Raw genomic sequence first — 18849 nt, 5'->3', positions numbered from 1 at the left:
GAAATGGGGGTGGGGAATACTTCTTTCTTTCTTTCTTTCTTTCTTTCTTTCTTTCTTTCTTTCTTTCTTTCTTTCTTTCTTTCTTTCTTTCTTTCCTGTGTCTTTTTATAGTGGGTTTAATTTTCCTTGACTATTATGCTTATGAATTTAGCAGACAAAATTTTGTGCAGTAAATAGTGGGAGCCTGTATGTAGCATGGTAATAGCTGGAGTCAGACTAGGACTAGGGAGAGCCAGGTTCAAATCCCCATTCAGTCACAAAGTCTCGCGGAGGTGTTGTGAGGATAAGATGTCGGAGACATCCTTGGAAGAAGGCTAGGGCTGAAATGTAATATAACCAAGTAATGGTAAATTAAAATCCCACAGACAGGTTCAAGTCCCTGTTTCCAAACCATGATCATTGTCTCTTCTTAGCCATGGAGAGAAAATTGTCCTAACGAGTCACAGGCAGTTTGCAATCAACCATCTTAGACAGTTGAGGTAACTAAAATAAAGTGAAGGTAACCTTGGAAAAATGTTTTTTGGCAGTTCAGATCTAGTAAAGGCAGGCAGCTGCCAGTTTCTGAATTCACTGTAATAGTGCATTCCTCCCTCCCTTATAGCTTGATCATCTGTTCCTGGAAAGAGGATTTGACTATACAGCAGATATGAGTGCTCTGGAAAATTGTGGGTTCATTGAAACCAGAGTTTCCTTCACATTTATGTATATTGCATCCCTTGACTTAGTGCTTCTGTTTTCATTTGGTGAAGTCTTTCTTTTTCTGTCATTGGAAATGACATGAGTGCAGAAAGTGACTGACAGCATTTCTAAAAGCAAGACAATCAGAGCCCCACAAAAGGTATTTTTCATGGTTATACAGTTATTTTTCTGCTTCAACCCACTTGTTTTGACTGCTAGTAGATAATTATGCTTTAAATCAGAGGTTTTCAAACCCACAGATGGACCTACTGAAGACCTCCCAGATGTGACTGGAACCTTGTTCAGGTCGCATCCGGGAGGGTTTCTGAGGCCCACAGAAGCTGCGTGAGGCCTTTGCAGGCCTCAGAAGGGGTCTGGACATGTCTGGAACCACCAGGTGGCCCAAATCCATGGATTCCAACATCGCAGATTTAGGTTTCTGTGGGGGTTCCAGGAATGGAACCCCTGCAGATAATGAGGGCCAATCTGTATAAGTCAACATATTAGTGGGAAATTTAAAAAGAACAAGATCATGACTCAGTTCTTGTCTGATTAACTCTAAGTTGAAGAAAATCTGTTTTTCAGGTATATTCAGAGTAATGTCCTATCGTCAAAATCTTGTGCTTATTTACCTCTGAATCATTTGGTTACATTTTCCAACCAGCGCTGATACCATTGTTACTTCTAAAGCGTACCTTTCAAAACATTAAATCTGTTTTTAGTAATGAGGACCTTCCTCAACACTGGGGCTGTTTTTAGAAGGGCTATGACAAGTGAAAGAAAGACAATTATTAACGTTCCGGAGGGGCCTGAAGACATTTTTATTCAGGAAAGCCTTCGGGGCACTATAAGGGCTGTTTTTATAAATTTATAAATTATGACTTTTACTGTGTGCTTTTAATCTACTGCTATATATTTTATCTTGTTTTAATTGTTTTTAAGTGTTTTGTATTTTTAATGTTTATCTGTTTCCTTGTTTCCTTATATTTTAACCTGATTGCTAGCCGCCTTGGGTGCCCTTCAGGGAGAAAGGTGGAATTCAAATCTAATAAATAAATAAATAAATGTGCTGTGCATATAGTTAATCATTGTGTAATGGGGTGCAAAGGCACAACTGTGAAGCCAAGTAAACTGCAACTAAGGGTCAAACTACATCTTACAACTAATATATATGCTGGCCTACAGAAGACTTTGTTGCTAAAGCAAAGCTGCAGTTGGTGAAGAGGGTCTTTAATACTTTGCCCCCACTGTGGCTTTAATTCGGTTTGCATGCCTCTCCCATTCATTAGATGTCACAAAGAAGGGTTCAAGCCGAAGTTTCCTCCAGACATGCTAACTTCCTAAGTGCAGGGATTGCTTTTGTATGGACATGTGACATCCAATCATGTGAGTCCCCACTTGCAGTCTGCAGACATAGATTGTCCACTTCAGTGGGAACTCGGCCTGAGTGCGATGGCCCCCTTATGATCATGATGTGCAGCATGAGGAAGATGAAACATATTTTGATATTTCTGGGCTTTTGTTTCTTTCCCTTCCCTTCTTCTCTTGACAGTTTTTTATCATGCTGTTAATTATATTCGTGCTGGAGCTCACCTTCGTGATTCTCTTCTTCGTCTACACAGATAAGGTACGTCAAAAGATTTTTTTCCCCTTTCCTCCTCCCTTCAGCAATTGTGTATGCCCCTTCCCTCATAAATAAGTCATGAAGCCCTCACTGTGGCATGCATATCATGTTTTCTCAAGCCACCCCCTTTCAGGAGTAGAGTGTGCAGAATACATAAACACTCTTTCAGTCATGGGTTCCCTGCCAAACTCTCTGTTTTTAGCTCACTTGCAATTCAAGGTCAGGTGTATTGGCAACACAATGGCCATATAAACACAGAGAACCTTCATCAGGAAATTTGAGAGAACCCAGGAGAAATTTAAGAGAATGGTATCTAAAAGGCCAATCAGTGAGTATTTTTTTCATTTTGGCCATGTGCTGATAACTCTTGAATGCTTCCCTATTGGGAGTGGAAAGGTGGGCTATAAATATTTTTAATAAAATGAAAAAACTAAATAAAAATAAAGACTGAAAGTACAGCAAACATCCTTTTCTCATATAATGCGTAGCAGGCCATGTTTTTGTCCTCTTCTCCCCTAATGTGTTCAAGCATTCTAGCTTCACACCTACCCTATGAGGTAGTTTAGGTTGAGAATTGATGATTTACATGAGGTTACTATTGCCACTGTACCACAATGACTTCTTTGAAAGAACCAGAATTCTTCATTTAACAGAATAGCAAAGGGATGATACTTGTTCCAAGAGGACCTAAAAATGTAGATTACGAGGGAGATGATCATTTAGAGTTGCCTTGCAAAATGATTTACAAGATGATCATTTTGAATTGCTGATATGCTGTCATAGTTTATGAATTAGTTGTAGCCTGATAAAAGAGAGGCGTATGCAGTGGGCAGATTAATGAAGGGATCTGAACTGTGTGTAACAGTATCCCCTCAAATCCCCCCCCCCAAATAAAAGCTAACACCATCTTGATATGTTAGGAATGGGAGAAAAATATGAAAAATATTATAATGCCATTAGGTCAGTGCCAATCAACTGGAGGGTGGGCAGCAAATAAAAATTATTAGATAGACTTAGCTGACAAGGTATTACAAATATCACTGAGAATATTTGGGGGGGGGGAAGAAGGTAGAGAAATATTAGTGGACTACATTCACTCATGGGTTACATGTAAGGAAGGCAATACAATTTAAAATAGTTAAATGTCATACGTCAATTGAAGTATTTTGTACCTGGCATTATGAAGGTCTATAGTTACTTGGTAGTGTCTTGTCAGAGAGGAATGAGAGGGAGAGATGAATTATGCCATCTTTCCATGGTCCTCTGATTGATTAAAGCAGGGGAGAAGAGAGGATCTCATTTGCACATCTCCCTTTACTTGTTGCTCTCCCTTTAGCTTCTCTAACTAGCATCCCTTTCTCAGGACAGGGGAAGGATAGAATGGGCAACTGAATTTCTACCCAGGCAGGCTCCTGCCCTTGATCCCAAGTCTCTGATCCCAAGTTGATCCCAAGTCTCTGAGAAGGAAAACTCTGATCCCAAAACCTCCACTGCCTTGTGGCTACATCCAGTTATGGAAAAGGCTTCAGGAGTCAACCTTGAGGCAAAATCTGGAGCCGGAGTCCCTGAGGCAGTTCATGGCTGAATACAGTCATGTTCTGGCAACTCCTGTGATGCCACTGGAACCAACCGTATTGGCTTCTGCCTTTCCATTGGACCATTTCAGCGATGTGGAGAGGGGGGATTTACTGCATGGGTAACAGTCTATCCTCCATATCTACTTTACCCAGGCTTCGCACACTGGAGAGGACACTCTGTTTCAGAACACTTTTCAGAGTGTGATACCATAGTCTTCCGAGGCTGAAGGATGCCAACAAGAAATGTTCTCCCTTGGCACAATAGAACTGAGCTAGTCAGGCTATTGGCCAAACTGTCTTGTTATATGACATTGATGATGATGATGATGAACCCTTATATACCGCTTTTCAACCAGAGTAATTTACATAGAGGTTTACATAATAAAATCAATCAATGGTTCCTTATCCCAAAAGGTCTCACAATCTTTTAAAAAAATGCAGAAGAGACACTCTCAACAGCCACTGGAAAAGACACCATCCTGGGGTAAAGAGGGAAAGTTGCTCTCCCCTGCTAAATATAAAAGAACACTATAAAACAGCATTTTTCAACCTTTTTCATCTCACGGCACACTGACAAGGCACTAAAATTGTCAAGGCACACCATCAGCTTTTTGACAATTGACAAGGCACACCATGCTGCCAGTGGGGGCTCATATCCCCATTGGTCCTACAAAGAAATGATCTTCCCCCAAATTCCTGTGGCACACCTGTGGATCACTTGCGGCACACTAGTGTGCCATGGCACGGTGGTTGAAAATGGCTGCCATAAAAGGTGCCTCGTTGCCTAGTTAGCAGGGGTCAGATTAAGGTCTAGTCCACCCAGGGATAGTAAACCTATGTCTGGAGTGTACCATTCTGGCCTGCGATTGGGGGCTGTCATGAGGAAATACTCCTCCACTAGGGAAAAAAGGCTTCCTCACATAGATGTCAGGAAAAGGCTAGGCTCATAAGCAAGTCTTCACCCTGTCATCTGGTGTTCCATGTGGAATTATATTTGTGTGTGGAAGAGCAGGCAGTCGTGGGAGCCTCCACCTGCAAACAGTCTGAAGTGAAACAGCCCAAAGACAGATTTACCACCTGAATCTCATTCTAGAGTGTGCTTTTAAGTATAGTGACCTTGTATATACCTTGAGGCATGCTGAAGCTAATAACCTCAAAATATTATAGCTCCCTTGCAAGAATTGTGTTTCTTTCTGTATTCATCATTACCTATCTAAGATTTATAGTAAACAAAATCCAGCAGCCTGAAAATAGCATGTTCTCACAGCGTGGTTAGATTTGTATGTCAAACCCCCTGCAGTTGAGGAAGAGAAAATTATTATTTACCTACTGTTGCGAAAATACAACTAAAAAGATGTAACTTGACGCTTGATCATCTAGATTTTCCATTGGCATATCCTTAAATGCGTCAAATGTGAACGCATCTGCATCTCAAGCAGGCAGTCCTGGATTTGTCTCTCAAATAAATCAGTCTCCCTGAGCTCCTGGTTACTTTACGTATTTAGAGATAAACAGGTATCTGCAACACAGCGAGGGCTCCTCTTGATGAGCTCTGCAATTTAACCCTCCTTGGTATAAAATAAAGGAATAATGATGAATTCATCTTGGCATTTGAGAAAGGTAAACAGGATCTTTATCCCTTCTTCTTCTGCCTTGCATAAAACAAATCGGAGAACTTGGTCCCCTATCACAATGTTAATTGAGCTTTTTACCAATGAAGGACTATTTCCCTGTGAATGCTAATCACTTCTGATTTTCTGAAGGAAGGATGACATAGGCAGAGTTCCTGTCAGCCTCTGAGCCAAAATTAAAAACAGCCTCCGTTTGAGCTGACAAGGGTTCAAAAATACTATGTTCTTACAAGAAAATGGAGGCCTGCTGATTTGCATTAAAGTTATCTGTGGCTGATTTGGCTGCTTCACCTCTTTGCAGAGATCTGCTTTTAATCCCTTTACTTGCAGCCTTTGCAGAAGCTCTGCTAACCCAGCTCAGCAGAATATGAAAGTGGGAGGGAGTATGCCTTCAACTCTCTCGCTCTCTCCCCTTTAGTGCTCAGGTGCCTCTCTTACATAGCAGACCATTTCTGAGTATATCACTATGCTTCAGCAGCAGTTTAGCTATAATGTAGCAGAAGAACAAAAAGTACAGTCAAAATCACTTGGGTTTTATAGTTAAAAACATAATTACTTTTGCTTTACATCTGCTGTGCCAAGATGTATGAAAATCTAGGAGACAGAGACAGATCACCCTAACAGAACTGGTGCAAAGGAACATTGCTCCTTTTGCACCAGTTCTGTTAGGGAATTTTCTTTTAATTTTTCCTGAAATAAAGAGGTGCCTTTAACTTGGAATCAGATCAATGTTCAGTTGTGTCCAGGACTGTCAATCATGACAGTCCAGGGTCACAGAGAGGTCTCTCTTTACCCTGCAACTTGAAATATATTAATTGGAAATTCTAGGATTCAGATCTGGGACTCTGTTCAAGGTAAAGACTATGCGCTGTCTCTGAGCTAATGGCTTCTCAAGAAGAATTCATAATTCGGCATATTAATACATTACACTTAATTGCTTTTGTTATGGGACTTTGGTTATGTCACAAGTTTGGCAAAGGAAACATGTCTTTTCTGTGACTCCCCCTGAAGTCCTTTTGAATTGGGAGTTTCTAAGCACAAAAAGTCTTCTCAATGTATAGAATAGATAGCATAGCAGCTTGCTCCATGTCACATTCCTTAGTTCTCATTATTGAAGCTTCTCTCTGTTTTTGCTATGCAGAAACTCAATTACTGTTACTTCCATTTGTCTTTTCTGCCCATCACCTCCTCCAGACCTTCTGCTATGTTGAGCTCTATGCCTGAAACTCTCCCCATACTTTGTTCACCAATCAACTTCTCTTTCAACTGCCTCCATACTTCTTGTTCTTGATAAACCTTTCAGTAAAACATTGCTTTGCCATCCTTGTTTCTTCATTGCCACCTGACTCTTCCCTAGTCAATCATGATTCAATCATCCATTTAAATAAGTAGTAATTTCTGTGTCACATCTATGTTCTGTATTGCTAATAATAAACTGTTACCCCTAAATAAATGTAAGCAGTAGCAATAATAAAACTTCTAAGAAGTTGGGTACTAGTGTTTGTTTTTCAAAGCTGAACTGCAGATGACTGATGTCCAATCTGCTTTCACTTGCTGTATAGAAGTCCCCTTGTTGACCTCATAATTTGTTCCCCATGACACGAATGCACAGCAGAATCTATAGTAAAATTCTAATTACATATAGCATAGTGAATGCTTCTAACTATTCTCTTTCATAGTTGTATTCATTTCTCTTGCAATGAGATGAGCAGAAATTATTCTTGAGTTTGGTTGTATATTGTGCTTGGCCAAACAAGGGTGTATCTATGTACACTTGAATAAAGTAACATAGGGTGTGGATCCTGTAAATTACCCAATTACATGTTGAATTGATTGTGTGTATGGGGGGGGGAATTGATCATTCAGAACTATTGCATTCATGATGGCTGCTTTCTGGAGCCTCATTACAATTTCAAACAGATGCAAATAAACTGTAGCCTATGCTACTTGCACATTGGTAGAAATGATCTCCTTATGTACGTACATTCTTCAGTGTTGTATTATAAAGTGGGGGTGGGTGGGAGAAAGTTCTGATTAAATAAATATTTCCTCAAGTCATTCTCAAAATGTTTAATTTTTATATTGTGTCATGCCTCAACAGTTTTGTCTTATAAGTTCCAAACCGTGCTGAAGATATTAAATTATTCTACCCTCATGAGAACGTAAAAATTTAATTTCTGGTGAATATCAGTTGCTTTGCTATCTGGGTCTCTCACATACACTCTCACATAATACCAGAACCAGGGGACATCCACTAAAATTGAGTGTTGGGCGGGTTAGGACAGACAAAAGAAAATATTTCTTTACTCAGCGCGTGGTCAGTCTGTGGAACTCCTTGCCACAGGATGTGGTGCTGGCGTCTAGCCTAGACGCCTTTAAAAGTGGATTGGACGAGTTTCTGGAGGAAAAATCCATTATGGGGTACAAGCCATGATGTGTATGCGCAACCTCCTGATTTTAGGAATGGGTTAAGTCAGAATGCCAGATGTAGGGGAGAGCACCAGGACGAGGTCTCTTGTTATCTGGTGTGCTCCCTGGGGCATTTGGTGGGCCGCTGTGAGATACAGGAAGCTGGACTAGATGGGCCTATGGCCTGATCCAGTGGGGCTGTTCTTATGTTCTTATGTTCTTATGTTCTTATGGGTCATTCCACACATTGTGCAGGCAAACAGAAGGGTTTCGCCCTGTGAACACCCAGAAAGGAGCTGCAGCCCGTACTGGTTCCCTGATGAGCATATCTGTATGAGACCCAAGACTGCTAGCAAGCTGTGTCCCATTCACAACTTATACAGCATCTTAGGTGCACACCTAAATTTATCATTGGTGGGGAGGACCTCATTCCACCTAGAAAACATTGGTTTTCTCAGAGGAAAATGAAGAATACATGTAGCTCACCATCCCCTTCCTCATTCTATCACATCATCTGTTTATAGACATCATCTGTCTATAGGCCATCCCAGCTTGAAAGGTGAATTTGTGCAAAAATTTTCAGTGTTATGTGAATTATTACAGGCAAGGAGATGCATTGTTTTCACAGTGTTGGCTCTGTGAATAAAGTGCTAGTAATAACTTATGCTGCCCTTCCACTTTTAACATCTGTATTTATATTTCTGTTATGGTTGTTCTCCCAAAGGCAAAACTAAAGGCCAGATTTACTTGCTTTTTCAGCCTTATATATCATTCCCCAATAGGCTTATTTATTCAGGTGTCCCCATTCTTCTGATTTATACAAGGAACTTCAGTGCTGCTATTTAATGCCTGCAAATAGGATATTATAGACCCAGGATTTATTTTTTTTAAGCCAAAAAGGTCAAAAGTATTTTCTTTTGCAAACAGAGTGAGAATAGGAAAGTAGCTTTATTGTGAGGGTGCTACATGCTGTTGGGCCCAGCTTGTGGTTTCAAAGCTGAAATTTGCAAAGAAATGTGAGTTAAAAATTCAGTGAACAAAGAATGGAACTAGATACTTTTTCAGCAAAACTTGTGTTTTCAAACCCTTGTTTGCTGAGGTAATCAGGAAAGAAAGGGGGCACTTATCTAGGAACATTTGTAGGGGAGGATTGCTTAATCCTCCCTGTGCCTACTAATTCTCCTCTGCTCCTTTATTTTCATCCTTGTTTACTTCCCATTGCAGAGCTCAGCAGTGGGGGGAAAAGCAATCAAAACCTGCCAGGGGACATTTGCAAAGAAGAATCGGTGAGTGGGGGAAGGGTTTAGCACCCTTTTCACACATGCTGATTCTTTCCTGTAAATCACACCTACCCACACAGAATTCTGCTCTTAGGGTCAGATGCAGAGCTGTAAAAAAAATTAGGGATGGAATACTCAAGCAAATTTTTGTCACTCTCATTTGCCCCCAAAAATTTGACTTTAGATTTTTTGTTTGTATTTGCAACAATGTATCAGCCATTGCTATGGTTGGATTTAGGGATTGGGAGGGTGCAGGAAAGTGTAAATATTGGATTGAGCAAGTTGATATTCAGTGGTCTTGTCTTACAGGCAACATCAGGAGTTGACACTTAGGCTTTGTGAATGTACAGTATCTTTCAAAACTGTGGTTCAAAGTTTTGCCAGGTTGTGACATTTTGTTTAAGCTCCATCTAGGGTGGTTTAGCATTTACAGACCTATATGAGGCTGCCTGGGATCAATGGCATTGCTAGGGGGTGTGTGGGCTGCACCAGGTGATGCACACAGGGAGAGTGATGTGCACTAGTGACCAAAATAGTGGTTCATAGGAATAATACCATCATGTTATATAGCATGTGATGCGTAATTTATAACAGAGTGCAATGAAAAATACTGGAGTGAAATATTTCAATTCTATCAAAAGTGATGGCTAAAAACCAGAAAACAAAAATGCAACTGTCTTATGTAACAATAAAAGTACATTTTCTTAATTCAAAATGGAGCAATGAAATCGATTGTTCGAAGAGCCAATGAGATGTTGTTATGATACAGCGTGGAACCAATAAGGTGTTAGTAAGGTGACACCCTGGGGGGTGACACCACTAGTGACCAAAATCTAATGCTAAATGAGTTGAGGTATTTGCCATATTACTGTGGTTGCCACCATCACTGTTTTAATTTCAACAATATTTACAAACTTAAGGCAATTTTTTTTAATTTCTTAGGTCAGTGTTAAATTGGACAGACACAGACACCACGCCTGTGAAATGCTATTAGCAATAGATAGGATGCAAAAATGTATGAAGTCATTGTCCAGAACAATTAAAAGCACATACAAAACCAAATACTTAAATACATCAAAAATAAAATAGGCATGTAAAAATGCGTTAGTTCTCCCTTCTGGGAATCCCTGACATTTGGTGCTGAAAGCTTAATGGAGTCTTAGAATAAAGTATTGATGCATTAAAAAGTTTCCCTTAGACAGAAGTTCAGGCCCGTGGCAGATTTCAGGTAAAGTTTCAAGATCAAGGCACCTGCCTTCTACCTGCAGGTAGGAAATCTTGCTGCCCTTTCCTCACAAGCTTACTTTTCAAGAAACAGAGAAGTAGCTTCACCTAGGGAGCCAAGTAGACAGTACCTGCAGATATTTTGACACCCCCTACTCATCAATAGACACGGCTGAGGTTCTACTCATTATTGGCCCCCAACTCGAGACAATGCACACTGGAATCCCCTTTTATTCACTGTTGCTTGCCATTGCTCAGTCAGACCAGCCTTCTGATTTGGATCCTTCTTACTGCAAAGTTTTCCATCTCTCCCAGCTACAGTTACAATTTTACTATCATATTTGTTGGCCCCTGAATTCTCACCCAGTGCTCCTAGACCAGTGTTGGCAAGCCTATGGCACATGTGCCAGAGAGGGCCTGCCACAAGCCGTCTCTGTGGGCACGTGCGCTGAGCCAGGCAGCCTGGAGAGGGGCGCTGAAGCGGCTGTTGCTCTAAAGAAAATGGAGGCTCTCTCCGAGGCTCCCTGTGTGGGGGGGGAGGGCTGCTTCCGTCCGCCCCCTGAGCTCACTGCCCTCCTCTCCCTTCCCTCTGTTGCCCCCATCTGCCCCGAGTTTGTTTCCCTTTTCAGTTTTGCAGGCTTAAGGTCCCTGTTTTTCCCTTCCCCAACTCTCCAGCAGGCTCAGCCAATCAGCATCCAGCAGGCTCCTGACTTTTTCTGTTGGAATGGCTCAGGGCCCTTCACTGGCTGACCACCAGCCAATCCTGAGCTGCCCTCCTCCTCAGCCATTGCGAGCCTTTGCAGCCCGCCTTTCCGTGAGCAGCTCCCCACTCAGCGCCATCAGAGGCTTTTCCTCCATAGCACAGGTAGATGAAAACATAGATGAACACATAGATGAACAGGCCTTGCTGAGGGAGAGTCAGCATGGCTTCTGTAAGGGTAAGTCTTGCCTCACGAACCTTATAGAATTCTTTGAAAAGGTCAACAGGCATGTGGATGCGGGAGAACCCGTGGACATTATATATCTGGACTTTCAGAAGGCGTTTGACACGGTCCCTCACCAAAGACTACTGAAAAAACTCCACAGTCAGGGAATTAGAGGACAGGTCCTCTCGTGGATTGAGAACTGGTTGGAGGCCAGGAAGCAGAGAGTGGGTGTCAATGGGCAATTTTCAGAATGGAGAGAGGTGAAAAGCGGTGTGCCCCAAGGATCTGTCCTGGGACCGGTGCTTTTCAACCTCTTCATAAATGACCTGGAGACAGGGTTGAGCAGTGAAGTGGCTAAGTTTGCAGACGACACCAAACTTTTCTGAGTGGTGAAGACCAGAAGTGATTGTGAGGAGCTCCAGAAGGATCTCTCCAGACTGGCAGAATGGGCAGCAAAGTGGCAGATGCGCTTCAATGTCAGTAAGTGTAAAGTCATGCACATTGGGGCAAAAAATCAAAATTTTAGATATAGGCTGATGGGTTCTGAGCTGTCTGTGACAGATCAGGAGAGAGATCTTGGGGTGGTGGTGGACAGGTCGATGAAAATGTCGACCCAATGTGCGGCGGCAGTGAAGAAGGCAAATTCTATGCTTGGGATCATTAGGAAAGGTATTGAGAACAAAACGGCTGGTATTATAATGCCGTTGTACAAATCGATGGTAAGGCCACACCTGGAGTATTGTGTCCAGTTCTGGTCGCCGCATCTCAAAAAAGACATAGTGGAAATGGAAAAGGTGCAAAAGAGAGCGACTAAGATGATTACGGGACTGGGGCACCTTCCTTATGAGGAAAGGCTGCGGTGTTTGGGCCTCTTCAGCCTAGAAAAGAGACGCCTGAGGGGGGACATGATTGAGACATACAAAATTATGCAGGGGATGGACAGAGTGGATAGCGAGATGCTCTTTATACTCTCACATAATACCAGAACCAGGGGACATCCACTAAAATTGAGTGTTGGGCGGGTTAGGACAGACAAAAGAAAATATTTCTTTACTCAGTGTGTGGTCGGTCTGTGGAACTCCTTGCCGCAGGATGTGGTGCTGGCGTCTAGCCTAGACGCCTTTAAAAGGGGATTGGACAAGTTTCTGGAGGAAAAATCCATTATGGGGTACAAGCCATGATGTGTATGCGCAACCTCCTGATTTTAGAAATGGGTTATGTCAGAATGCCAGATGCAAGGGAGGGCACTAGGATGAGGTCTCTTGTTATCTCGTGTGCTCCCTGGGGCATTTGGTGGGCCGCTGTGAGATACAGGAAGCTGGACTAGATGGGCCTATGGCCTGATCCAGTGGGGCTGTTCTTATGTTCTTATGTTCTTATAGGTGCAGCTGGGGGTGAGCAGTGCAGCCAGAGACAAGTCCTGCATGTCTACTCAGAAGTAAGCCCCATTACAGTGGATAAGGCTTACTCCCAGGAAAGGGTGGCTGACCTTGCAGCCTTGGAGCCTGCTCCTGTGCGTGTCTACTCAGAAGTAAGCCCCATTACAGTGGATGAGGCTTACTCCCAGGAAAGCATGGCTGGCCTTGCAGCCTTGGAGCCCGCTCCTGTGCGTGTCTACTCAGAAGTAAGCCCCATTAGAGTAAATGAAGCTTACTCATAGGAAAGAGTGGCTGGGATTGCAGCCTTAGAGCCAACTTCTGTGGGTGGGGTTTAAAAAATATATATATATTTTATTGTTTGAGAAAATGAGCAGTGGCAAGGTCTTGCGGCCACCCCCTCCCTGCCAATATTTCTTTACCCAGCATGTAATGAGTCTGTGGAACTCGTTGCCATAGGAAGCAGTGATGACAACTTGCCTAGATGCCTTTAAGAAGGGTTTGGACAAATTTCTAGAGGAAAAGTTCATTATGGGTTACAAGTAATAGTAGGTAAAAGATGTTAATGTATGAGTTGTTTTTTCTAAACTAAAACCTCAGTATTCAGGTTAAATTGCCGTGTTGGCACTTTGTGATAAAAAGTGGGCTTTGGGTTGTGGTTTGGGCACTCGGTCCCTAAGAACATAAGAACATAAGAACAGCCCCACTGGATCAGGCCATAGGCCCATCTAGTCCAGCTTCTTGTATCTCACAGCGGCCCACCAAATGCCCCAGGGAGCACACCAGATAACAAGAGACCTCATCCTGGTGCCCTCCCTTGCATCTGGCATTCTGACATAACCCATTTCTAAAATCAGGAGGTTGCGCATACACATCATGGCTTGTACCCCATAATGGATTTTTCCTCCAGAAACTTGTCCAATCCCCTTTTAAAGGCGTCTAGGCTAGACGCCATCACCACATCCTGTGGCAAGGAGTTCCACAGACCGACCACACGCTGAGTAAAGAAATATTTTCTTTTGTCTGTCCTAACCCGTCCAACACTCAATTTGAGTGGATGTCCCCTGGTTCTGGTATTATGTGAGAGTGTAAAGAGCATCTCCCTATCCACTCTCTCCATCCCCTGCATAATTTTGTATGTCTCAATCATGTCCCCCCTCAGGCGTCTAAAAGGTTTGCCATCACTGTCCTAGACTTTAGAAGTCTCCAGTTCTAGTAGCCCATTCTTTTCTGTCCTCCTTGCCTTTCCAATGATGTGTGATCCCATCAATTCCGCTACATGGGACTGGAATGGGAACAACACCCTGTAACAGCTTCTGTGCATTTTCAGACACGGTGGGAAATGTAGAAAGGGTGCATCTTCAGGCTAGATATCTTGCCGCACTGTAAGGTCCTCTATCCTCCCCAAACAGGGTTGCTACAGCTCTCAGATAGTCTCTCCAGGAACTGCTTCATCATTGGCCCTGAGTGTCTTATGTAGCTCTGGGCCCTCCCCTTCCTGGGCTGTCTCTCCCCCTCCCCCTCCCCCTCCCCCTGCTTTACCTGGCCATATCCTAAGGTTAAAGGGAGAAGCCATGTAAAGCAGGGGGTGGGGTGGGTGAGCCTGTGAGGAGCAGCCGATGAAGAGGGTTCAGCCTCCTCCTTTTCTGTGCATCGAAGATGAGCTTAAGGTTCTCCTCCACCAGCCTGCTATCTCTTGGTGGTGTGGCACCTTCCCTGAGACTTGACTCATCCTTGCGAGGATTCACTGGAGGCTGGTGGTTGTCCCTGATTTCTTGCAATGCAATAGGTTGGAAAGTCAGGGTGAAATGATTGCATCATTATGTCACCCCCCAACTTCTGGAACACTTAACTCCAGAAGGCGAGCACAGCACTGGGTTCGATTCAACCTTGGGATGCCTCTTAGGCCCACTAAACTCAGTGGAACTGACTTCTGAGTAGACATGCATAGGGTTGCATTGAAAGCCACTTTAGTTCAAGTTTCCTGCCATTAGCAAAGGTAGCTACCAATTACAGAGCAATGCAGCACAAAAGAATAAGATCAAATTGTTTATGTGGTTGTTATCCCCCATGCAGGATTACAACTCGTGTGTTCCTGGGAGTTTGGGGAGGGGGAATGCATTTCCAGGCATCCCTCCATCATGCCTAGTGCTACAGGGTGGGTGCAAAGCAGACAGTTCCCATGAGGCAATATCATGTGCAAAAGCGGTTATCAGTGCATGTCCATCAATGTTTTGAGTTGGGAAAGAACTTTCAGAAATTGATGAACTTCTTCCAAACTCTCACTGAGACCTCCTAGTTATAGAGCTGATTACTAATTGAGCAGATGGGTGTTCATCACTTGTTATGAGTTAACTTCAAATCAGCCCCGAGTTCAAGTTGATTTAACAAGCAGTTTACGCAAAGAGTCAATTCTTTGGATAAACTTCTGAGAACTGGAAGAAAGCAGAAACTCTGATTTTGTGGGTCAAAGTGCACCATTCTGAGGAAGCGGAAATGTACCTATTAAAATACAGTGCTGTGCAGTGATGTGTGGAGATGGACATCCAAATTGACTCAGCTTTGGTGATTGCCCAACTGATCTGCCCTTGCTTTTCTTCTGGAAATTGTTATACCATCTGCAAAATAATAAAAATAAAAAATCCTATTCCAGCCAAGTTTCCATCCACTCACTTGCTGCAGCCTTGCTTTAAAACAAGACGAAAACAAAAACACCCCCCCCCCCGACTTCAGTCATTGTTTGGGTTTTAAAGGATGTGAATTTGATGCGTGCAGTTTTCTCTCGTCTTTCTGTGATGTGCTCTTGTCTACACCTTCGAAATGAGGTCGTCAGATCTTAAAAGAGCAAAGCAGCCAACATGTAAACAAATTTTCACAGCCTAGTGAAATAAATTAATAACTAAGGCAGAACCTGCCATAGGGGGAAAAATACACACCAAATGAAAAGGAATGATTAGGATTGTGTATTGAAATAGACAGCACATTTTTTATTCATTCCACGAGCATTTTTGAAATGTCACTATATATTTAAGCCAACATTATGTGTTGACAGTAAACTAAATGTTGAACATTTTTACCTATACAAAACTGAGTAGAAAATGAATTTTCCTGTTTTGTGACTATGTATGGGCCAGTGGATAAAAACCCTTGTCTCATGTCAGCTGCCAATGATGCTAATATATTCCAAACACAGCACCTGATTAAGTACAGTTTGAAGCCAATGTTCTCTTATTTTTAACCCAACAGTAATGACCAGAATTCCAATTGCAGTGAAAGGCTTCTTGGTCACAATTATTCCTGAAGTGTCAGCTTGTTGGTGTGGGTCGTTGAACATGTCCAACCAGTAATACACAAAGAGTTTGAATTCTAGATGGATTTGAAAAGAAAATGCAACTAATCTGACTGTGGTGTTCTAATTCATTTTTATTATATATCAGAGAAAGCAATTCATATATGTAACATATTTTCATGGTATAGCACACCTGGTGAAATACAGGTGTGCGCCACTTAAAGACGGGGATACTTTCTCCTCTGTTGTTATGCGATTAGGTCATTAAGTGAACATTCAGTCCAGTCTGTTGCCTTTGTTGTGTAAATAGGCACTCCCTGCCAGACACTAGCTAAGGCTGCACAGGCTAATGGAGATAGTCTGCCTCTTTTTTGCATTAAGAGCCTCTCTGTTGTGTAAACAGACACTCTGCGGCAGGCTATGGGAGACAGACACAGATGCTCATTAAGAGCATCTTTATTGTGCTTTGACCACTGTCATATATGCGGTCCATCATTAAGCGAACGGTTGTTAATCGGTGGATGCCTGTATTTCTTTGCATTATTGTCTCTTGGCATCTTTGCCACTGAGTTTAGGTTCTGCTGCTGCTTTATTTTTGTATTTATTTAGACTAGTTACATCCTTCCATCCCTGCAAAGGGATAATCAGGGCAGCTTATTAAAATAATACAAATCAAATTAAAACAATTACAGCCCAATTCTACCCAACTTTCCAGTGCCAGTACAGCTGTGCCAACAGGGCATGTACTGCATCCTGTTGGGGGGGGGGATCAGAGAGGCATCCTCAAAGTAAGGGGATGTTTGTTTCCTTATCTTGAGACTGTATTGCAACTGCATTAGTGCAGAAAGTTGGTTAGGATTGGGCTGTTAATACCCAGAAAACACTAACAGTGCAATCCTATGCATGTCTTTGCTGAAATAAGTTCCATTGTGTTCATTGGGACTTACTCCCAGGAAAACATGAACAGGATTGTAACTCAGAACAAATACATAATATATACATCAGCCGTTTTCAACCACTGTGCCGTGGCACATTCGTGTGCCATGAATGGTCTGCAGGTGTGCCACAGGAGTTTGGGGGAGGGTCATTTATTAATAGAGCCATTGGGAGGGATGTGAGCCCCCCACCAACAGCATAGTGGGCCTTGTCAATTGTCAAAAAACAGATAGCCTTGACAATTTTAGTGCCTTGTCAGTGTGCTGTGCAATGAAAAAGGTTGAAAATCACTGATATACTTATTCAGAGACTGAGAGAAGCCAAAAAGACAAAAACAAAAGCATAATCAAAAAAAGCAGCCTGCAGTCAGTCAAGCTTCCCAGGGGAAAAGGTTCCACAGCCTGACCATGGTCACCAAGAAGGCTCTGTCTTGCATTCCCACCAACCACACCTCTCTAAGTGGGAGGATGTAGATCAGGACTTTTGATGTTTACCAGACCAGTCCTTCCTCCCCTACACTTAGGCATCTGTGCCAAATGTGTGCACGTGGCATTATGTGTGGGAGTTTCACGCCCCAGAGGTCTCCTCTGGGTAAAGGAACATTTGTTCCCTTGCCTGGGGATAAGCCTCTGCATGGGTCTATGTGGATCTATTCCAGCTACTTCGCTGGCGCAAGTTGGAATGGACCCAGGAAGGTGGATCAAAGCCAGGAAGGGGGACAAGATATTGGTAGCAGTGTTGCCACAATACTATCCCCTTCCAAGGCTTGATCCACCAGTCCCTGCCCCAGGGCCCAATCCTATTCGATTTTCCAGTGCTGGTGCAGCTGTGTCAACAGAGTGTGCATTGCATCCTGTGGTGAGGAGGCAGTCACAGAGGCCTCCTCAAGGTATGGGAACATGTGTTCCCTTGCCTTGGGGCTGCATTATGGCTGCAGTGGGGCTGGAAAGTCAGATAAGATTGGTCCCCCAGTCTCCTCCCTGTTCAACCTTTTCCCTTCCCCATTCTGCCCACCCCACTCCCACTGCCATCAGACTTAACTGTCTGGATCCAGCAGTGATCCTTTCACACTGCTGCCATTTGTGGCAGTGCCTCTAAAATGGCCACCAGCTGCGCACTTAAGGCCACAGTGTTCTGCTGTCATAAACCCCTCCAAGCACCTGCCCAGTCCTGGATAGGATTGGGCTGTAATACAGTGAATGGGCAGATGTCGGTGAGAAAGAGTGGTCCTGTCAGGGAGCAGTGCCCTTGTCCTTATGGTCACTAAGCTGCTTGAGAGGGCCTGCCACCCCCCAGTCATTAAGCCCTGTGGGTGGGACCTTGACTCTTGAGTGGGGTACTGCTACCAAGCCAGTCACTAACCCTGCAGCAAGTGCTGCAGCAAACACTGCAGCCAGTTGATGGGCCACAGTCAGGTTCTGCCACTACTTACGCGTCTTCCAAGGAAGGCTTCCTGGTTGCTTGAGTGACAAGGATGCTAGATTGTGGGCTGGAAAGGGGTGACAAGGTGTGGAGTGACAAGGAGGCAGATTGTGGACTGGAAAGAGGGTGGGGCTCCAGACGGCAGTCCCTAGTATAAAGGATTCAGTCAGTGATAGTGATGAGATACTGGATGCAAAACTGTCTCCACAGCTATTGGAGGTGGCAGTAACCTTTCTTCTGGAAAGGAGGAGGAGGAGGTATGTGCTCTATAACCCCCTCCCCTCTTGAAGGTTATGTGAGGCCACTGGGGAAGGCTCTTCAGGGCAAGCCACAGGATCCTTTCCAAGTGGAAGGAGAGGGATGACTCAGAAGACCTGCAAGCAGATGCCATGAGTACAAGAAGACAGGAGCTGCAGAGAGGACCCAGGATGCTGCAACATATACTAGCTGAAGTTTTCATATCATTTTCAAGAGCAG

At 43.4% G+C, this 18849-nt stretch overlaps 1 protein-coding gene across 9 annotated transcripts in view; it reads left to right on the top strand.

Annotated features, from left to right (window-relative positions):
- Positions 1-18849, top strand: part of TSPAN4 (tetraspanin 4) — a 375697-nt gene that overhangs the window by 295421 nt on the left and 61427 nt on the right. For all 9 annotated transcript variants that reach the window (XM_066610251.1, XM_066610292.1, XM_066610268.1 and 6 more), the window contains one exon: positions 2231-2305. In XM_066610251.1, coding sequence (XP_066466348.1) covers positions 2231-2305 — 75 coding nt within the window. The remainder of the gene's footprint in view (positions 1-2230; positions 2306-18849) is intronic.

The sequence above is a fragment of the Tiliqua scincoides genome, chromosome 1, assembly GCF_035046505.1.
Source record: "Tiliqua scincoides isolate rTilSci1 chromosome 1, rTilSci1.hap2, whole genome shotgun sequence".
In the NCBI taxonomy this organism is placed as follows: domain Eukaryota; kingdom Metazoa; phylum Chordata; class Lepidosauria; order Squamata; family Scincidae; genus Tiliqua; species Tiliqua scincoides.
This window is presented reverse-complemented; position numbering and strand designations above follow the sequence as displayed.